This window comes from Salvelinus fontinalis, chromosome 7 (assembly GCF_029448725.1).
Source record: "Salvelinus fontinalis isolate EN_2023a chromosome 7, ASM2944872v1, whole genome shotgun sequence".
Taxonomy (NCBI): Eukaryota; Metazoa; Chordata; class Actinopteri; order Salmoniformes; family Salmonidae; genus Salvelinus; species Salvelinus fontinalis.
Genome location: NC_074671.1, coordinates 20,737,916 through 20,759,933, shown reverse-complemented (window position 1 = coordinate 20,759,933; position 22,018 = coordinate 20,737,916). Strand labels below are relative to the sequence as shown.

Below are 22,018 nucleotides of genomic sequence, written 5' to 3'. Positions count from 1 at the left end.
GTATTTAACCATCAGTTACAGGGTGTATTTAACCATCAGTTACAGGGTGTATTTAACCATCAGTTACAGGGTGTATTTAACCATCAGTAACAGGGTGTATTTAACCATCAGCAACAGGGTGTATTTAACCATCAGTAACAGGGTGTATTTAACCATCAGTAACAGGGTGTATTTAACCATCAGTAACAGGGTGTATTTAACCATCAGTAACAGGGTGTATTTAACCATCAGTTACAGGGTGTATTTAACCATCAGTAACAGGGTGTATTTAACCATGTATTTAACCATCAGTAACAGGGTGTATTTAACCATCAGCAACAGGGTGTATTTAACCATCAGCAACAGGGTGTATTTAACCATCAGCAACAGGGTGTATTTAACCATCAGTAACAGGGTGTATTTAACCATCAGTAACAGGGTGTATTTAACCATCAGTAACAGGGTGTATTTAACCATCAGTAACAGGGTGTATTTAACCATCAGTTACAGGGTGTATTTAACCATCAGTAACAGGGTGTATTTAACCATCAGTTACAGGGTGTATTTAACCATCAGTAACAGGGTGTGTTTAACCATCAGTTACAGGGTGTGTTTAACCATCAGTTACAGGGTGTATTTAACCATTAATTACAGGGTGTATTTAACCATTAGTTACAGGGTGTATTTAACCATTAGTTACAGGGTGTGTTTAACCATCAGTTAGTTACAGGGTGTGTTTAACCATCAGTTAGTTACAGGGTGTGTTTAACCATCAGTTAGTTACAGGGTGTGTTTAACCATCAGTTAGTTACAGGGTGTGTTTAACCATCAGTTAGTTACAGGGTGTGTTTAACCATCAGTTAGTTACAGGGTGTGTTTAACCATCAGTTAGTTACAGGGTGTGTTTAACCATCAGTTAGTTACAGGGTGTGTTTAACCATCAGTTAGTTACAGGGTGTGTTTAACCATCAGTTAGTTACAGGGTGTGTTTAACCATCAGCACCTGGTCTTTCTGTCTCTGTGACAGGACCAAGCCATGGAGAGGTGGACACACAGGAGTGCTTGTTCTATAACATCAACTATGAGATCGAGAAGACCAACCAGAGTGGGGTAGAGCGCTGCGAGGGTGAGAAGGACAAGCGGTCGCACTGCTACGCCTCATGGCGAAACAACTCGGGTACCATAGAGCTGGTGAAGAAGGGCTGCTGGCTGGATGACTTCAACTGCTATGACAGGTAGAATCTCCTACCATTGTGCCTATCAACTATTTAATAAATCTGTATTGTACATTCGATAAACACTGCTTTCCTCTGCCTAAAATATTAGGGGTCCTTGTATTCACAAAGAGTTTCTCGGGATGGGAGTGCTGATCTAGCATCAGGTCCCCCCTGCCCATATAACAGTATTCATTAAGTTCTAAAGGTGGCAACTGATCCTATATCAGTAGTCCTACTCTGAGACGCTTAATCAAAACAGGCCCTGGTGTGGAGCTGAGGTAGAATCTGTGTCCTCTATGGTTGGTATCAAATGTTTTCATTTTCCCAGTGTGATCAAAGTCTCAACAAATGTTAGAGTATGATAATGACTGTTAATCTAAACATCAGATATCACCATATATAAAACATTAAAACACAGTTGGAATTGTCACTCACACATTCCTGCATTGACTTCACAGCTGGCATGTGTGTGCAAACTCACACAAGGTTGTCTCTGACGTTTGCTCGCATTACCGTCATTTTTTTGTTTTCATTTCATTTATCGGAAGCTTTATTGGACTCTATATTAAATGTCTCTCCGTCAAACTGGAATATTCAATTATCCCGCGCCTGGCGGGTCCCGTAGGTGCTTGATAACGTCTCGGGAGAAGTCAGGCGGAGTGGTGCGTTAGATTTTTCTACCACTTGCCTGCTGCCATTGCAATCTATTTCCGGCCTTGCTCCCGAGACCAAGAGAAATCATTGAATAAATGGATCCGGATAAGAAGCTTGAATACAGTCACTTCTCCCCAGATACACATTAGAGAGGAGCAAAGTGCCTTAAGTTTTGACTAGGACCAATCCACTGCATTGTTTACAGAGCGAGACAAATGTTGTGTGGATGTGTACACGGTTTGAATGATCAACTCTACAATGTTTCGGCAGGATATTTGTATAATAAATGAAAACCGTTTTGTAGTGTTGAATGAGAACAGCCAAGGTACCAATGCATTAAGAGCTTTTGTTTTGAGGTATTTAACCAGACCTTTTTCTAAAAGCTCAATTCTAAAGCTGTGTTAGCGTCCCACTATAATAAAGGCTATCTATGAAACGAATCCCCGATCCCTCATCATGTGAAAGTGGGCCAGCAACAATGACTGATCTTGAAACGCAACGGCAGCAATCCAAGGTTGCTTAAAACTAGAGGTCACCACTTGTTAAAATAGCAGACGAGTAGGGTTTCCGGTGCATGTTTGAAATACCAAACACTGAAGTGTGTTGAGTGATGGGCTTAAGTCTGAAAACTTTTTTTAAACGCTCACGACTGTTGTAGATTAGATTTAGGCAAAGGGATGTTACTTTGCCGGCACCAGTGAGGTGGTCCGACCTGCTCTGAATTAATTGTGTACATAATACCCTGCGGGATCAAAGATCCAGGTTCCTCGAATGCATTGATATAAACACATTGAAATGGTAAAGCATTTAAGTTGATCCTGGAGGCCACAGTTATCTCAGTGTGATCCTGCTTCTCTAGACATACAATGATGTCTTCAAATGTCAATCTTAAAATTCCATCACGATTACAAGCATGTTTCTTGTGGGAGTTTGAGTTCATAGCGGGACAGCTTGAGGAGACTCTCACAAGGCTAAGCAGCCCTTAATCCCGGCCTCCTTTCAGTGTTGTCAGGGGCGACTGGCTGGCCTCGCCATTGGCTCTGGCTCTCTGAGGAGAGAGGACACTGCCCAATGTCCCGCCAGGCCGCCACATTGCTGACATGGCCCGACGCTGCCGATGTGCCTGGCGCCAGCAGAATCATGGCGACACCGCCAGTCCTCTCCCTCCTTCCAGTCCTGTCCTCCACAGAGGTCAATAAGTCGTTTCGCTGTGGGCCCCGCATCAGAGACCAAGGCCAATAGTGTGAGCGTTGCATGGCGAGGGAAGGGAACGGAGGGGGGTGGTTAGCTAAGGGTTAGTTAGGTGTCTGAGCAGGTCATATAGGCTCTAGTTCTGTCTCTGGTGTCATGTTCAGTAAGGAACACTGTAGCCAAGCTTTTCAAAACATCTGGCAATGGAAAATCTAAGAACAGTTTCTTATTGGACAGTTTCAGGTAGAACCTTCCTGTTTCACTGCTTTTCATGGCGTTCTGAACACGACCCGTCATAGGGTATAACCACATTCCCTCTGAACTACTGAAGTCAATAGAAAGCGGAGGCGCTCCCTTCGCTACCCTAGACCAAAAAATTTCCCCTTTGACGGTCAATTAAATGTCATCTCCCGTTCTTTCTCTCAGGCAAGAGTGTGTGGCGACAGAGGAGAATCCTCAGGTGTTCTTCTGTTGCTGCGAGGGGAACTTCTGCAACGAGAGGTTCACTCACCTGCCTGATGTCAACGGACCAAGTAAGTGAACCTGTAGGACTCTATCTCTTTGTTTTACACCCATAGAAAGTAGATGGGGCCGCAGGTCCAACCGTCACAGAGCACGAAAGGAAAAGTCTGTGCTACTAATTGCATTTCTATGGGTAGGCTACACCTCGATTGCAATGTTCTACACAAATTCTGCTCCGGCCTGTGCAGATCAGAAGATCCATATATGATGGGTTCCTGAGACGTTAAAACACCTCAAGGCATTGTTAAGATCTGATAGTCTTTTCAGACCTGAGTAGAATTTGTGTTTCTGGAACGCACCCCTGATCACTCCTGTACTTCTCTGTTTAGGGTCAGATGTCAAGGGGTAGTCAAATGTAGATGTTAAATTGACCCATATCTGAATTAGCTTGTCGTCATTTTGGAATATTTGATTTTCCCAATCACTGCTCGCTCCATTTGTTTCTCGAGCCAATATCACCTGCTTTGCTGTGACATCTTGGTATGTTAACTTGGTATTCTAACCCTGCCTGTTGTGATGTGAAACCCAGTAAGTTGATATTATATTTGACATCCGTGTAAGACCTATACCAGCTTTAAACCGAGTTGGAAGCTCCACGGGCCTCACCCAGGGTTAAGTATTGACTTTGTTCCCCGAAAGGTCCTCACAGTGGGGTATTGTAGGATCTTAAACACTATGGACAGAAATGTGCAAGAGGCCACACGAGTATTGAATTACACCGCCTGTTTGCAGACTGAAGCTCCAAAAGTTAGGGGCAATTCTGCCCAGGAGAATAGCACCTCTTATATTTTACAGCTCCCTTTCCTCTCCAGATTTTCTTGAGCACACAGACACCCAGACAGGCAGCAAACGTATTTGTGTGTGTTAAAGCCAAAGCTTGGCTTAGAAGGGTGGAAAAAACTATAGTGTGTGCCTAACTATTCCTATATCTCTGCCAGTTTCCCCTCTCCTCTTTCTACCCTCCCTCAATCTACCTCTCTCCCTATCCTCCTCTCCTCTTTCTACCCTCCCTCATTGTTTTTCCCCACTCTCCCGTTCTCTGCTCCCACCCCTCCCTCCCTCCCATCTTTTCTCTCTCTTTTTCTCCCCCCCCCCCCCTTGCTCCTCGATGGCCGCTGGGTAACACTGTGTTCTGTCCCTCTCTCTACCGCCAGTGATCAAGTCGCCTCCCCCCATGCCCACACTACTCAATGTGCTGGTCTACTCACTGCTGCCCATCACCATGCTCTCCATGGCCCTGCTGCTGGCCTTCTGGATGTACCGCCACCGCAAGCCGCCCTATGGCCATGTGGACATCAATGAGGTCGGCCAATTCCCTTCCCTAGCTACGTATCTTTCACATTTGCTTCCCATCACTCTTCTGTTTTCATCTTTAAATGACTGAATTTATTTGACATGTTTAAAGTGCGTGTAGACTTCCCTCAGCTGAGTGGAACAATACACACACAAAACAAATAATTGAGGATTAAAATCAAAGTAAAGTTACTACTTACTGTGGTCCTCCTGTCTGTCAGTATTGTTGACTCTCTTTGTAGAGCTGTTTGCTTATCTTCTGTGGTGCTACCTCTTTCCAGTTTGTGGTTTCCCACTCCTGTATTCTCTGGCTCTTGCCGCTTTCATCCCTTGTTTTTCGGAGGCCATCTTGTTAGTAGCCCTAAAGCTGCCAAGTAGGCCACACAGGACCTCTGTTAACGACTGGCTCCATCTAGAGGTAGTCGGGTGCCACTGGCGTGATATAGGTCCCACCTATAGGACCATTGTTAGTTTACTACTGTCAGTTGTCAGTATCTGTACATCTACTTTACACAAGCCATTGTGCATAAAGGCTTATCTGTTTTTCTTTTTAACTGTTTTGAAACGGGAGTATTATAATTAATATTTTACATTGATATAAAAGATCCAGTTATTATATAAGTTGTAAGTATGTTGTGAGTGGCAATCAATCCTCATAACCTTGTTGAATATAATGACCCAGTGTTTACCTGTACTGACCTCTGACCTCTTGATCTACCAGGATCCTGGCCTAGTTCTCCCTCCCTCCCCCCTGGTGGGTCTCAAACCCCTGCAGTTGCTGGAGATTAAGGCCAGGGGGCGCTTCGGCTGTGTGTGGAAGGCCCAGATGATGAACGAATACGTGGCTGTCAAGGTCTTCCCCATTCAGGTAAGTTGCTGAAAGGTTGATTCAACTGTCTGTGTCCTCTGAAGCCTTGGTGTAACAACACCTCTTTGTTTGTGTGTCCTCCAACAGGATAAACAGTCGTGGACGAACGAGCGAGACGTGTTCCTAACACCGGGGATGAAGCACGTGAACCTGCTGCGCTACATCGCCGCCGAGAAGCGCGGGACCAACCTGGAGATGGAGCTGTGGCTCATCTCTGAGTTCCACGAGAGGGTGAGGAGCGAGACTGGGGTGGAGGGAGAGATGTTAACCTGTCTAGGATCAGTGTGGCGCTAGCGGCACCCCCCCCCCCCCCCCCCCCACTGAAAAACCAGTGCCGCGAAATTCAAAAAAAATATATTTTTTTAAATATTTAACTTTCACACATTAAAGTCCAATACAGCTAATGAAAGACACAGATCTTGTGAATCCAGTCAACATGTCCGATTTTTAAAATGTTTTACAGGGAAGACACAATATGTAAAGATGTACATCAATTACCTAAAAATACATTAGCATAATCCACCATCTTTTATTTGTCCACCAACACCAGTAGCCATCACCAATTCGGCTAAACTAAGATATTTATAGCCCCTAACCAACAAAAAAACTCATTAGATGACAGTCTGATAACATATTTATGGTATGGGATAGGTTTTGTTAGAAAAAAGTGCATATTTCAGGTAGATGGCATAGGTTACAATTGCACCCACCGTCACAAATGGAATAGAAAAACTACTTAGAGCAACGTGTTTACCTACTTACTAATCATCAAACATTTCGTAAAAATACACAGCATACACGAATCGAAAGACACAGATCCTGTGAATACAGACAATATTTCAGATTTTCTAAGTGTCTTACAGCGAAAACACAATAAATCGTTATATTAGCATAGCACATACCACATAGCAGCCCAGCATTGATTCTAGCCAAAGTGAGCGATAAAAGTCAACATCGCCAAAAGATATTAATTTTTTCACTAACCTTCTCAGAATTCTTCAGATGACACTCCTGTAACATCATATTACACAATGCATATAGAGTTTGATCGAAAACGTTTATATTTAGCCACCAAAATCATGGTTAGACAATGTGAAATGTAACTCAGCTGGTCAGAATATGTCCTTGCGCCACTTAGACAGTGATCTACTCTTATACATAAATACTCATAAACGTGACTAAAAAATATAGGGTGGACAGGGATTGATAGACAATTTAATTCTTAATACAATTGCGGAATTACATTTTTTAATTTATCCTTACTTTTCAATACAGTTTGCGCCAAGCGAAGCTACGTCAAAAAACATGGCGTCCTAGGCCACTAAAATGTTTCGACAGAAACACGATTTATCATAATAAAAATGTCCTACCTTGAGCTGTTCTTCCATCAGTATCTTGGGCAAAGGATCCTTTCTTGGGAGAAATCGTCTTTTGGTGGAAAGCTGTCCTCTTGCCATGTGGAAATGCCAACTGCGTTCGGGATGAACTGAAAAGCGTGCCCAACTATTCACATCGTTTCAAAAAAAAATGTCCCAAAATCGCACTAAACGGATATAAATTGCTATAAAACGCTTTAAATTAACTACCTTATGATGTTTTTAACTCCCATAACGAGTAGAAACATGACCCGAGTAATATTACCCCCTTCACTAATGCTTGGAACAGGTGCGGGCCGGTGTCCTCTAGGCGCATGACGCAGCTCCAAAAGAATGACTAGCCTCAGGGTTTTTTCATTTGTAGGGCCTGTGAACGCACAATCGACCCCATTGGAATCGTCATCACGTAAAGGCATCCAGGGGAAGACGTAAGAAGTGTCCGTATAGTCATAGCAATATCAGTGCCCTTTTAACTGACTTCAGAACAGTGGCCAACATTTCTGAAATCTGAATCCATGTCAGGGAAATTGCTGTAGAATGGGCTCTGTTCCACTTAGAGACAAAATTTCAACTCCTATAGAAACTATAGACTGTTTTCTATCCAATAATAATAATAATATGCATATTGTACGATCAAGGATTTTGTGGGAAGCCGTTTCAAAAATTACCCAATTAGCATAAATAGTCTAAACAGCGCCCCCATCCCCAACAGGTTAAGGTGTGGGGAGGTTAGGTTTGGGGTATAAGAAGTATTAAACCAGCTGTAGCTCTGGGACATACGTTTATATCAGTTAGCCTTACAGGGTCCCGCCACTGAGCTTTAGCAATGTTCTCTAGGCTTTTGTATCAGGCTTGCTACAGAGATCCACTATTTATTTATTGGCACTGAGGAAGCTGCGTTTTGTTGCTCCGAGAGCTATTGTCTTTTAATTTTCCTCGCTGTTTGATTTTCAGTAGCGTGAAAGTTGTTTGCTACAATTTAATAACACTCAATTTGACTGACCACAGTGGGTTGGCTGGCATTTCTCGGACAATAAACGATATGAACCCTGTCTCTGCAGTCGAGTACACTTGTGTTTTTCCCAGTTCAATCATTGACAAGCTATTTAGTGTGCTCTGGGGATGTCTTACTGTAGCTAGTTGTTAACAGCGCCACTTTCTCACTCTTTCTCTTTTTCTGTGTATGCGTGCGGCGTGTGTGTCTCTCTGTCTATGCTCCAGGGCTCCCTGACGGACTATCTGAAAGGAAATGCAATCAGCTGGACTGAGCTGTGCCACATCGCTGAGACCATGGCCTGCGGGCTGGCCTACCTGCACGAAGACGTGCCTCGCTACAAAGGAGAGGGACCCAAACCGGCCATTGCTCACAGGTAAGGCACACGAGTTCAGCACTTAGGTGTGTGTTTTGGAGCTGAGCGATTAACAGAAATGTTGATTTAATTTTTTTTTAAATTAACTACTTGTGCGACGTCGGTTCAATTATTTGAATTTGATTTCTTTTGATACTTTTCTGTGAGCTCAATACAGACATTGCACAGTTTCTCTAGAGATAAATTAGATCCAGCCTGAACTGTGCGATGTAGAAGGGAGTTGTAGTTTCCAACAGGCCAATATTCTACGAAGTTTAACACATAAAATGTGATAATTAACTACAATGACCATAATCCATTGCGCATATACTTGTCCGGTCTGTTTCTTTTACGACTGCTGCTGAAGAATGCAAGATTATGAGGGGATATAGAGAGCAGCTGTTGCTTCGAGGCATCTCTATCTGAAAATACATGATCCAAGTGATTGATAGTTGGTATTCCGCTGTCATAAAAAAAGTATGCCTTAATTATGTTGAAGAACTACAAAATGTGTATTTTGTCAGACGGCATAGGCAGCAGCTCTATAGAGATGAGATGACTTGGAATGAAATAGTCAAGTAAAACAAATGTAATATACAAAACTGAAATAGTTTATTAAAGTAATGTGAATAAATGATGGTTAATAAGTGATGAGCAGTCACTACCATCTTGAGACTTCCATTGTTTTATTCTGTGTTACAGCATTCAACCCACATAATGCATTGTGCATTTAATGTTAAACAAATAATTGAAATCGAAAACTTGATTTCTTTTTTAAAGAATCAAAACGAAACCGAACCGAACTCAAAAATCTGTGTGTGTAAAAGAGAGAGAGAAACATTAGACTTGGCCTGGTTCAAGCAGCTTTTTGTTTTCTCAATGACCTATCTGGCTAAGTAAAGTTGAGGTTAATCCTATAGTGTATTGATGTTTATGCTGAATATTTGTTCTGTCTGCGGTCCCCTGTGTCTTCATTCTGCAATCTGGAGGCATCTAACCCTGAGGGAGTCTGTTGTTAATTTTGCATTCAAATCTCTGGACTGCAATTTTATTTTTCTGCAGGACATCAAAATTGTTTACAGTTTATTCCATTGGGAATACACTTCAATTCAGTTATAATCAAACCGAGCCATAAGTCTAGACGGGACCGTTCTCGGTGGGTTTTATTTGTGTGTAGTTCAGGATAAGTTCAGGCTTGACAAAGGGCAAACTGATCCCAAGTCAGGGGGGGAAACTCTCAGGCCAATCACCGATGTTAATTGATTGGGTAAAAAAGAAAACTGTCGATGAACCCCCGTCCTCTCTTCCTTCTCCCCTCCAGGGACTTCAAGAGTAAGAACGTGATGCTGCGGACGGACCTGACGGCCATCATCGGGGACTTTGGGCTGGCGGTGCGGTTCGAGCCGGGCAAGCCCCCAGGGGACACTCACGGCCAGGTGAGTGGGCTACCATCAGTCTGGTTGCGTCCCAAGGGTTAGCTGCTTTTGACTAGTGTACATGAATTAGGGAGCCATTTAAGCCGGGAAAATGTATCATACTAACTATGAACAAGGAACATCATGGAGACACTGTTTTAAAGTTAGCTCCACATACTCACACGACAAGGAAGTGTGTGTGTGTGTGTACGTCCACTTGTTTGTTTGTGTGTAGTGGACCTTGTCTGACAGTATCTTGTCCGTCTATCTCTGTCGTCCAGGTGGGTACCAGACGCTACATGGCGCCGGAGGTCCTGGAAGGTGCCATCAACTTCCAGCGTGACGCCTTTCTCAGGATAGACATGTACGCCATGGGCCTGGTGCTGTGGGAGCTGGTGTCGCGCTGCAAGGCGGCCGACGGTGAGTCATATACACGCAAACACACACACAGGATCCTACTCTGCGATTTGTCAGCAACCATACCACATTGGAATCAGGATGAGACCTTTTAATGCTGTGTAATAGACAAATGAGAATGCATAGCTTATGGGTAACGATGTAGCATAGCCTATAAGGCTTTCCGTGCTAAGACACGTTGCTGTTGTGTTGATTGGTCAGGCCCAGTGGATGAGTACATGCTGCCGTTTGAGGAGGAGATCGGCCAGCACCCGTCCCTGGAGGACTTACAGGAGGTGGTGGTCCACAAAAAGATGAGACCGGTCTTCAAGGACTGCTGGCTCAAACACGCTGTGAGTATGCCAGCTCTGTCTCCAACGCAGAGAGCAGTGGGTCAATGCTGGGATGTACAGTACTTAAAGCAGTACAGTTTGATTCACATTTCCCACAATATGTCACCCAGGCATGACTTGAGTGCGTAAAAATGTTGCCTTTTTTTCACACACACCCCCCCAACCCAAAGAGACAAAAACATAACCACCAAACATTCACAGACAAATCAAAAAAAATCCTCACATTTCCAAAAATAAAAATGCATAAGTATAATATGTAGTCGCAGATAATGCAGAATGCGCTTAGACTATAGCCAATATTCACCTAAAAAATAAAGAATATACAGGTTTATAATTCAACGCTTCTACAATATCACTGGTTTGCAAAACCTCTGGTGCTTTCTTTTTTACTATATAAGTACATTTTTCAAGAGCTAGGCTTGACGTTAATTATTATGACCAAGTGATGGGGTACTGACATAGTGGAGAGAAATTGAACATCTAGCTTGTAATAGACAGAGTTCAACCATTTTCTTCTCTCTCCTATGTAAAGAGATATTCCCTCTGTAAAGATTTAGGATGCAAAGTTGAGGGATTAATGGTATTGGGGTAGAGGTAACCTTAGAGATATAGTGCAGTACTGAGCTCAAACATTTGTATCTCAGCACATTCCCACAGGCAATGAAACAAGGTGCCTAAATGCATGTTACATTTAACACACAGGTCTGGGGTATTAGAGTTAATTTTGTGGAGCTTAACATGGGTGGGATATATATTGTCATTATCCAATTGTATTGCAGCAATCTCAGGCAGGTGTTTCTGTATCTGAGCGTTAGAGCATATCATACCCCAGTCCTCTGCTGAAATATCTTCCTGCATATCTTGTATCCACTGAAGTCTCTTACTATCAGAGTTGTCTTTATGTGTAGCTACCATTTTCCCATATAATGATGTCATGTGACCTCTCCCATAACACACATTAACAGAGAGCGTTTCTAAAGGGGTCAAAGGAGGTTGTAGGGCAGATTGTTGTAGACTGGAAAGAATAAAGCTTCTCAATTGTCAGTATTTGAAAAAATGCTTTTGTGTTATGTTAAATCTTACCTTTTTAGTTCTTCAAACATGAGCCCCTTTTCATTGTATAAATCCATTACTTTAACAATACCTTTTCTTGCCCATTCTTTAAGGTGTGAAATTGTCATTGCACCAAATTGGTGTAAAACTGGATAATACAGGGGATTCGCCCAGATATTTCTGTACTTCGTGCCATATAGTTATGGTGTTTGTTAAAAAGGGATTAGTAGTATTCTTTTTTAGATTCTTAAATGGAGCAGAGTACAAATATCCATCCAAAGTTTAAGCCTTTTGTGGACAGCATTTCAGTCTGCAGCCAGGGTAAGTATGGTTTCTTGGAGAAGCAAAACATTGCAGCCCAGTAATACCACTGTAGGTTTGAAGTTGCAACCCCCCTCTGTCATAGGTCAAATAAAGAAGAGAAAGTCTAAGCCTTGGTGTTCTGTTGCTCCAGATACAATTTGGAAGTATCTTTCTGAACTTTGGGAGAAATAACAAGGTGGAGGAGCCAGAAGAATTTATTGAAATGGATAAAACATTTGGGCAGGATATTCATCTTAATGATATTTATTCTACCAGTAATAGATCTAGGCAATGATGTCCATCTGTTGATGGGTTCTGTTGCACTCATTACCATGGGTTCATCATTTGTTGAACTCAAGGAGCTTATTTCTGGTGTGATTTTAATACCAAGATAAGTGAAACCTGGTTCTCTATTCACCAAAGGATGCTGTACAACTGGATGCAGTCTTTCTTGCTTGTTGAGGAAAAGGATAGAAGATTTGGTTTTTATTAACTTTCAACCCAGAAAACTGCCCAAAGTTATAAATTAAATTGGAGAGGGAAGAGAGAATTCTTTAGGTCTGCTAGGAATAAGAGGGTATTATCAGCATACAGGGCCACTCGATTTTCAAAATCCGATTTTATAATTCCACTAATTGACGGGTGGGACTTTACTGCAATGGCAAAGGGTTCAAACCTAAAGGAAATAATCCTGGACTGGCTGGACATCCTTGTCTCGTCCCCTGAAAAAACTTAAGGTTGTGAGATCAAGTTGTTAGTCAACTTCTGCAGTGGGGTCTGTATATCATATCTTAATCCATTTACAGAAGTAGTTCCCAAACCCAAATCTCTTAAGCACTTCAAATAAATAAGACCACTCAACTCTATCGAATGCCTTCTCTGCATCAAGGTAGAGTATGGCAGTATCAGGGGACTGCACTATGTTTAGTACTCTCCTCACATTGTGAAAACCTTGATGGTTTTTCACGAAGCCATTTTAGTCTTTGTGTATTATATGGGAGCACTCTATCCAATCTCCTGGCTAAAGCTTTAGCAATCATTTTATGTCGGAGTTCAGAAGAGAAATTGGTCTAACTTTCACGTTTTGTCTGGGTTTTATCACGCTTCAGCATAAGAGTGATTAAAGGTGAAACAACCTTGCTGAAAGGATTCAGCATACATATCCAAAAGTGGACCTAGAAGTTTGTCCTTAAATACCTTTGAAATATCTATTGGGAGCCCATCTGGACCTGCCATTCATATTTGAAATGGCATCAGATATTTCAACACCCATCCAATTCCTTTTTCCAGATCCAATTTTGTGTCCTCTGAAATAGAGGGAAAATCAAGACCATCCCAAATTTATGTCTGATTAGTTAAGTTCTCAGGAGATTCAGAGTTGTAAAGTGTGTCGTAGTAGGAACCAACTGTTTGGTTTATTTCTACAGGCTCCATTGATAATTGTCCTTGTAAATAATGAATTGCATTAATGGCTCTGTCTGAATTTAACTTCTTCTTAATGCACCAGGCAAGCAATTTACCAGGTTTTTCACCTTGATCATAGGACTGCTTCAGCCTCGTTAAGCTGTTTGTGGCCTTTGAGGGGGGAAGTTCTTCATACTGAGCTTTAAGAACAAATAATTCCTTGTTCACGTCTTCTGAGTTATCCAAAAAAGCTTCCCTCTCCAATTTTCTGATTTTGCTGTCCATCTGATTTGAAACTGGTAAAAGTCTTTGTCCTGTAACCATCTGGGATGCAAACGTCATCTAGAAGATCCTTTTACTAGTTTTGTATTTTTTTATTTATATATATATATTTTTTTTACCTTTATTTAACTAGGCAAGTCAGTTAAGAACAAATTCTTATTTTCAATGACGGCCTAGGAACAGTGGGTTAACTGCCTGTTCAGGGGCAGAACGACAGATTTGTACCTTATCAGCTTGGGGATTTGAACTTGCAACCTTCCGGTTACTAGTCCAACGCTCTAACCACTAGGCTACGCTGCCGCCCCGGCCTACGCTGCCGCCCCGGCCGTCTCAACTCTATCGAATGCCTTCTCTGCATCAAGGTAGAGTATGGCAGTATCAGGGGACTGCACTACGCTGCCGCCCCGGCCGTATCCCTATAGAATAATGACACAGGGGAATGGTCACTCCGAACAATACTATCATATCCATTTCCTACTACATTGGGAAGCAATCAGCAAGAAACATAAGTTGTTTATACGAGAATAAGATTTAAATGTCAACGAGTAACATGAATACGCCTTTTTACTCGGGTTCTGAATTCTGCGAGTGTGAAGAGGAGTGATCTAGATGAGGATCAAAAGTGCAATTAAAATCCCCTGCCATTAGACTCCCTTCCTGGTAAAGTCCTATCTATAGAAATACATTCTCAAAGAATTTGGGATTATCATCATTAGGACCATAAACATTAACCAGATGAATACGATCATTCAAAAGAGTTCCCTGTATCAAAATGTATCTACAAGCTGTATCAGTTATAATATTATCCACTTGAAACGAAACATAATTTTTTAAAAACATAACACCACGTGAATGAGAAGAGAAACGGAATACTATTACCTGCCCTTGCCACCTCCTGCGTACTTTAAATAGGTCATCCTTCAACAAGTGAGTTTCTTGTAGAAACACAATAGAGGAACGAAGTTGTTTAAACCTAGTAATAACCTTTTTAAGCTTGGATAGTTTACTCCATGGACATTCCACAAAGTACATTTCAGTTTTACATTTGAAGTCATTTAACCGAAGATGTAAACATGGAAAAAGCTATAGCATAAAGGCATATCTAAAATATGTTTAGTAACCACAAGGCCCGCCTTAATATTTTGTAGTGAGGAAAATATGTAAAGATCTGTTGGAAAGAACATAAATCTATTCTAACAGTAAAACACTGAACCCCATTCCCCTGTCTCCCTAACCGAGACACCCAACGCTTCCTCTTCCACCTCCCTCTAATCGTAGAGTGTAGTCTGGTGGACAACTGATCCGTTACAGGGAGCGGTCTAACCAATGTGACGCTTAACAAAACAGTGTCTCCTGCCTTCTCTCGGCCATTACTCCTCATGAACAAAAAAGGCATATCTTGCAAGATGTTTTGTGAAATATCACACAAAGGCATATTTGGGAAGATATGTGAAAGATCACGTAGTATTTGTTTGAAAAGTAGTGAAGAATAGCTCCACCTAAAACAGTAACACTAGTTAGTGAACCCTAACTAACGTTACAATATGGACAGTCCAAAATAGTTGTAGATGATCCACAACATAGGGTCTGCTGCTAGTAGCTACCAAGTAGCAAAATGGCCCATACATATAGCGTTAACGTAGTATGCCATAGTAAGTTTATAAACCCCGAAAAAGTATCAAAGATCAGAAATGAACAGGATACTTGAGATAAAGCGATACCATTGAATATGTGCTACGTTACCAAAAGACCCTTGCACATGAGTGTCAATCATTTTAGTCCAAGGATATGATTGAAACTTAAGTCATCATATAAAGTAGTCCCGATGCTTCTCTGTGGTCCAGGATGAATAAGGTCCCGATGTGTCCGTTGACATGGAGCTAAGCATCTTGTCTGACATTTTAGTGTTTTATGTAATCCAATGAAAGAGAGTGATTAACATAATTAAACTTAACATGACGTCCAATGCTCAATGAACAGCTATCTCGCCTGTCATATAGAACAAACTGAGCTAACTGATGATCACATAGTCTACAAATAATAAAGGAAACTGAGTAGGCTAGCTCACCATATTATTCACTTAACTGTTATGCTAGCTACAGTACTACAGTAGCAACTAAAACATTAGCTAATGTTAGTTAGCTTGCCAACAGTCACATAATCCAAGGTGGTTTAATTCTCCGTAGTCCAGAGTGGTGGTAAACTTCACAGCGGCAACATGACTAGGAAGAAGATTCACATTGTATGCCACAGATGAACGCCTTGGCTTGAGAGGGAGATTCAAACTCGTGTGACCGTCGATTGTAAGTCAGACGTAGTTTAGCTGGGAAGGCTATTCCAAAGGCAATGTTGAGGGACCTGAGCTGGCGTTTCACCCCATCGTAGCCTTTTCTTTTTTGGTGCAGGTCCGCGGATAGGTCAGGGTGATCTCTTGGTCATGATCTCTTGGTCCCCGTACATCACCTTGCCCATACATAGACCTGGCTTTCTGCATCACTTGGAGTTTGTCTTGAAAGTTTAGAAACTTAATGATAAGGACTCAGAGGGGTGGTTTCTCGGGCCTGTAGGAACCTGAAGCGATGGACTCTTTCAATGCGCAGGGGTCCGGAAAGTTGTCCGGCCCCAATGCCTCGGTAAGCCATCTCTCTCTCTCTTGCAACTACGTCACCTTTTTCCACTTTTTGGGGTAGATTAACCAGTCTCAAATTAGACCTCCTGTGGTGGTTCTCGAGTGAGCTTAGTTTTGAAGTAAGGTACGCCACCTGTTTATCCAACTTTACAGTCATTGATTTGAAAGTGAAGACAGTAACTTCCACCATGCTAATGCGTTCCTCTGATTCGTCCAAGCGCGTGAAGTAGTCTTGATGGTCACGTTTAACCTCACCAATCCCTGTTAGGACACCTTCGAGTTTGATTAAAAAGTCTGCCCTCATGGCAAAGATTGCTTCCAAAACCCTTTGGTTCTGGTTTAGGTCGTCTACATTGTTGGTTGTCATGTCGGACTCGTGGTGTGAGGAGCTTGCAGGGCTAACTGGGTTAGTAGAGCTGGCTGAATTAGCAGGGCTAACTGGTCTAACCTGGACCACGTTGTCGATGTGATATGTTCTTCTTGTTTTAGGAGGACTGTGTTTAAGTCGATTCATAATGGATGTAGATACGCCTGACATTGTCCAAGAAAATTGCTGTTTGTGACGAGGATTTAAAATAAGAGATTAAAAGAAGATTAGCCGAAATTGGCTGGAGAGCACTAAAAACATGTCCGCTCAGTTCAACGACATAACTACGCCCCCGCCCCGTTAATACACATTTAATACATCTAACAAACACTGAATAAGATGTTAATACATGAAATAAACACTTAAATAACACTAAAGAAGCAGATTGGTTTTGCTAAGTGCTGAGTTCCTGTCCTAACTGATGTGTCTCCCAGGGCCTGGAGTCGATGTGTGAGACGATAGAGGAGTGCTGGGACCATGACGCGGAGGCGCGCCTCTCTGCTGGCTGCGTGGAGGAGCGGATCTCGCAGATCCGCCGGCTGACCAGCCCCCCTACCTCGGACTGCCTGGTCTCCATGGTGACCTCTGTCACCAACGTGGACTTGCCACCCAAAGAGTCCAGTATCTGAGTCTCAACCCGACCACCACCAACCCTCCCAACGCAGAGCGACAAGCAAGCATACAAAACCACCGTCGTCGTCGTCTTCTTAAGCCTCAGCGGATCTCAGAAAAAAAACATGAATGCAGCTGCTATTTTATCCTGACATTTTTTTTCTATTAATTATTATTATTTTTTATTTCCGATCGGATCACTATTACCAGCACACTTCTTCGATACTGTTGTTTTTTTTTTATCAATAAAGGACAAAAAAAGCTAAATGGACATCTCAAAAGCGCATTCAGGTGCCGACTTATGAATGCTGACATGGTGCAGGTACCTCAGATGTTTTCAGCTCTCAGTTTCTTTGGGTTTAGTTTATTCCTCTTTTTCTGTCTTCTGGACAGGATTGCCTGTGACAGAACCAACCAACTCACCCAGCAACCAAGCAACCATCTACCACGTTGGACAATACAACAATGCTGCAAAAACCTTGTAGGAACATTAAGACTGTTACACACAACTAACCTTCCTCAAGGGATTTTAGTTTTCAGAAAACGTTTCCTTTCCGACAGCGTGTCCCATACAAACCTTCGGAACTAACGGGTGTCTCTAGAACACAGGGAAAAGTGGAAAACAACTGGACTCATTTCTTTTAGTTTTTTTCTGTGTTCAGACTGGTGACTATGGATGGGGTTGGCTACAGCATTCTTATGAGTGAATGTTGAAAAGTTCAAAAGGAAAGTTCAAAAGGCTTACATTCAGAGATTGGACATCACATCATCTGGATAGTGCATTTGGTATGGAACTACTTCTCAGGTAACCAGTCTCAAGGGGCAGGCAGGAGATGTTGATTTGAGGTGATATCGCAACGTGTCCCATAAAGTAGGGCGAGAGCCACAACCGCCGCCCTTGAGTGATCGGAGGGGGCAAACTTTAGTGGGAGGGGCTTTTCTGACTTGGTTTAGAGCCTTTTTATCTGAGATCAAAATGGAGTCTAAACACGGAACGTGCCCAAACAACTACAAAAAACACAATCGGTGCAAGACCCTGGTGAAGATATGTATGCATTTTGGGTGTGTGTGTTTGCGTGTGACTACTTGTGCAGTGAGAGTGACTGAGTGTGTGTGTGTGTGTGTGTGTGTAGCGAAGAGGGATGGAGATTAAGACCATAAAAAGTTTCAGCCGTAAACATCTGAAAATGAGTTAAATGTATTTTTGTTCCGTTTTTTTCTTCTCCTTTATTTCAGTCAGTATATTGGACATTGGGAGCTAAGGACCTAGACTCTTCTCCAGAGGCCCATCCTAGGCCTCAGCAAAAGCCTATATCCTTCACTAGTGTTGAGCGGGAGGGAATACAGTTGAATCATCACTGCCTGGTCCCTTTGTTATTTACCTCTTTCACACAGGGACCAAACTTAGTTTGGACCGGGTAGGTCCTGCATTGTAGAACCGTTTTCGACAGGGCACTGAGCGTAACAAGCGGTTTAAACTTAACTTCATTACGATTAGTTACACATTCTCGTTCATTAGAAGGAAAAAAATAAGCTGAAAACGAACATGGAACTCTTTTTGTCTTAAAAGTGGCACGCAAGAAACCACATTTCCGTATGCCATAATGTAACAGTGAATGTCCACAATGCTGCTGTTTCAACTCAAAGATGATATATGTCTGTTCCTTTTTTTCTGTGCATTACACGTGCAACTCTCAGTAGTAAAGGAAACATGCATAAAACAGCAAAAGTCATGTCTACCAACGTACAAGGCTTCCGAGGTGAACAATAACATCTAGTAGAGAGAAAACATAAAACGAAACGCAAAAAAAACAAAAAAACATTAATGAACCACAGACCACCTCAAACCAGAAATACCTCAGACTTTTCTATGTGTATGAGTTCTGTTATATATTTTGTTAGTTGTGTTGACTTGTATTAAGTATATTTTAATGTGAGTTTTTCGGGCTTTTATGATTAGGGAGTTTTGGAAAAATAGTGCTACCACAACATGTTGTATAAATGAAAGAAAATAGTGTAAATAGCTGTATACAGTTGTAGAATTCTCCCAATATATGACACCTAGGCATTATTCATGATTTGTGCTGGCTCCCCCCAACTCTTTTTTCCCTCTCCGTTACCTAAAGGGACATTGAACCTTGTATTTGGTTTTTCTCCCAAAAAACGAATATTCAACCACCACCACCGTGTCTCACCTGTAATATTTTTGCATATCCCATGATATACCTTGGGTTTGTCATTGCTTTTAAAATGTATTTTAATGACTTATCCCATTCCTCTATTTAAAAAAAAAAAAGAAGAAAGCATTTATACAGAAAAGACAAATTGAGAACTATGAGATACCATTGAATTTCCTTATACAAAGCAACGCATCTCCAAATTAGTTTCTCTCTCGATTTATAGCGTTCTAACTTTTTAAAGCATAGTCATATTTTTATGAAATTGTTCTCAATTGATGATTGATTTGATAGCGCCTTCGGGGGGGGGGGGGGGGGGGGTGTAGTGTCCCTGGATTCTCATCCCTTCATCTCCTTTCCTCACACATTGACTGACAAGAGACACCGTGGCGGCGGCTTCAGCACCTTAACACTACATCCTACAGATGAGAGCTTTAAGTTATTATTCACGGTGTCATACGTTCTTTTAAGGTTCTACATCGCTTAGCAGCGTTCCACATGTGTGTAAGTGGAACCATGTGCGCAGAGTCTTTCAGGGTGTTTTAGGGATACCCATGGAGAAGTGAGAGCATTGAGACACTCATGACTTCAATCTCTTGTCATCATGAACCCCAGTGATTGATGTGGGCCTGCAGATCGCTGCGATCCAGCTGCTTTGAGTAGGAAAACCACAGCTAGCTTTATTTGAGCTTTTGGGCTGAGGAAACTTTAACATGTATTTAGGTCTACTTTTCAAGGAGCCCCACTTTTTCTGTAATGTTTGCCAAGATGGCAAGAAAATAATTTCTCATTCTGCCAAGGTAGCACACGCTTGTTTAACACTTTTTAGTGTCTCTGGATTGACTCCCCACCATTTTATCATTAACCAGGATGGAGTTATTCTTGCTTTGATTTCAATGCCCTGTTAGCAAATCAGGGTTATGTTTGTGTCAAATGATCAGGTTAGTGTTTGATGTCTATCTTTTCAGGAAGCTTAATGTAACACAATATGGTTTACAGTATTTCTGCTATAAATGTAATGGGATCAAGAAATTGCAAGTTTGGATATAAATGTAGCAAGCAATATCTACAGCAATAGTCCTACATATTGTTTCTGGTATGACAGAATAACCTCATAGGTACTGCAATAGGCCCTTGAGCTAGCGACCAACCAAAACATCTGGTTCAAGATGCGCTTTGTTGTCAAGAGGAAGGTTGGTGGGTTTGCTGATCCCAAGTCATGGTCGTAATGCTTGTTGAGTTATGATTGGTTTACCTTCTGTTATAGACCTTTGACCATGAAAAACATGTAGCCAAATTCTTTGCACCTAAGTCTGAAAGAAGGGGAACCAAAGTCTTAATTTTTTTCTATATTTGAGAGAGTTGTAATGTGTCCCCACTCTCACTTTCTGTTTATGTGGAACAGCGGAGACAAAATCTTTCTGTCCTAGGATCCTTTGACTTTGATGATTTGAGACTCTAGACAAAATAATCTGACGTTTTTTCCTTGCTTTGAGATTTTTGCAACCTTTTCCAGAGTTAAGTGGATTCATTTGATGGGGAGGGAGTGTCAGTACAGGGAGTAAGGTCTACAAAGTGAGTTGTTAGACTTCCAAATTGAAAGCTCTAAAGTTTCTTTCCAAATAGTGGCCCGTTGCACTCTCAGCATTACATATGCCGTGCGGTCTTAAGGGTTTAATTCTTTAAAAAATGTTGGGGTCACTTATGATGAATTATGCAATACCAATCGGTGGTTTTAAAGTTTTAGCCACAATGGGAAAGGCAAGTATTACTCTGGTCTTTCATCATTGTCTGGGTTTTTACTCTGGTGCCATTTTAATGATTCTACCGTCACTCTAGTTTAGTCTTTTATCTGAGAGCAGGACTTAACACATCTTTCCAAATGAATATTTTAGCTTTAGTGCATTGGACATAGGGTAAAATCAGTGATCTATTATTACCAATACTCACATTTGGGTTCATGATGACAAAGCTGAAGTCTTGGAATACAAACAGCATGTAATATCAGTAACATTGCTATTGCTGGAGCTTTGGACTAAAATCCTGAGGTGTTCTGATGTTGTGCCTTTTATTTTCCTCATCGTCGTTGCTGAAGCCACTGCTGCGGCGCCCCTCTTTGTTTATTTGTTATTAGTACCTGACGAAAAAAATGCTATATATATATATATATAATCTAATATAAAAATCTTAAAAAGTGACCAGCTGTAATTCTGGATGCAGTCTTAGATCCAGGTTGTTCAGGAACCAATTACCTCAGACCTCACGTGAAACAGTGTTGCTAGCTGGATAGTCGTCGATACTACAGAAAAATGATGTACACTTTCGTCATACCAACAGGAAACCTCGTTTGTACTGGTGTAACATGTATGATCCACCCCTTGACAATGTGAAAACCCTCTTCCTTTCCGAGCTTCTCGCCTCTAGTTTTCAACAGCAAAGAAATTGTATTGTATGGAAAACCATGTTCAAGTGCTTCCTCTGCTACTTTCCCAACTGAAATTGTTAGTGTACACTGGTTTGACAGCTCACTCTGTCATCTGACAGAACTGAAGAAGAAAAGAACATGAAATTGGCTGAG

At 41.8% G+C, this 22,018-nt stretch overlaps 1 protein-coding gene across 1 annotated transcript in view; it reads left to right on the top strand.

The window, feature by feature from the left end:
- Positions 1–19,562, top strand: part of LOC129859191 (activin receptor type-2B-like) — a 64,986-nt gene extending 45,424 nt beyond the window's left edge. The window contains exons 2-11 of the mRNA XM_055928640.1: positions 1,007–1,214; positions 3,468–3,574; positions 4,718–4,866; positions 5,578–5,724; positions 5,812–5,955; positions 8,322–8,470; positions 9,771–9,885; positions 10,146–10,284; positions 10,483–10,613; positions 17,086–19,562. Coding sequence (XP_055784615.1) covers positions 1,007–1,214; positions 3,468–3,574; positions 4,718–4,866; positions 5,578–5,724; positions 5,812–5,955; positions 8,322–8,470; positions 9,771–9,885; positions 10,146–10,284; positions 10,483–10,613; positions 17,086–17,280 — 1,484 coding nt within the window. The 3' untranslated portion in view covers positions 17,281–19,562. The remainder of the gene's footprint in view (positions 1–1,006; positions 1,215–3,467; positions 3,575–4,717; positions 4,867–5,577; positions 5,725–5,811; positions 5,956–8,321; positions 8,471–9,770; positions 9,886–10,145; positions 10,285–10,482; positions 10,614–17,085) is intronic.
- Positions 19,563–22,018: the final 2,456 nt, after the last annotated feature.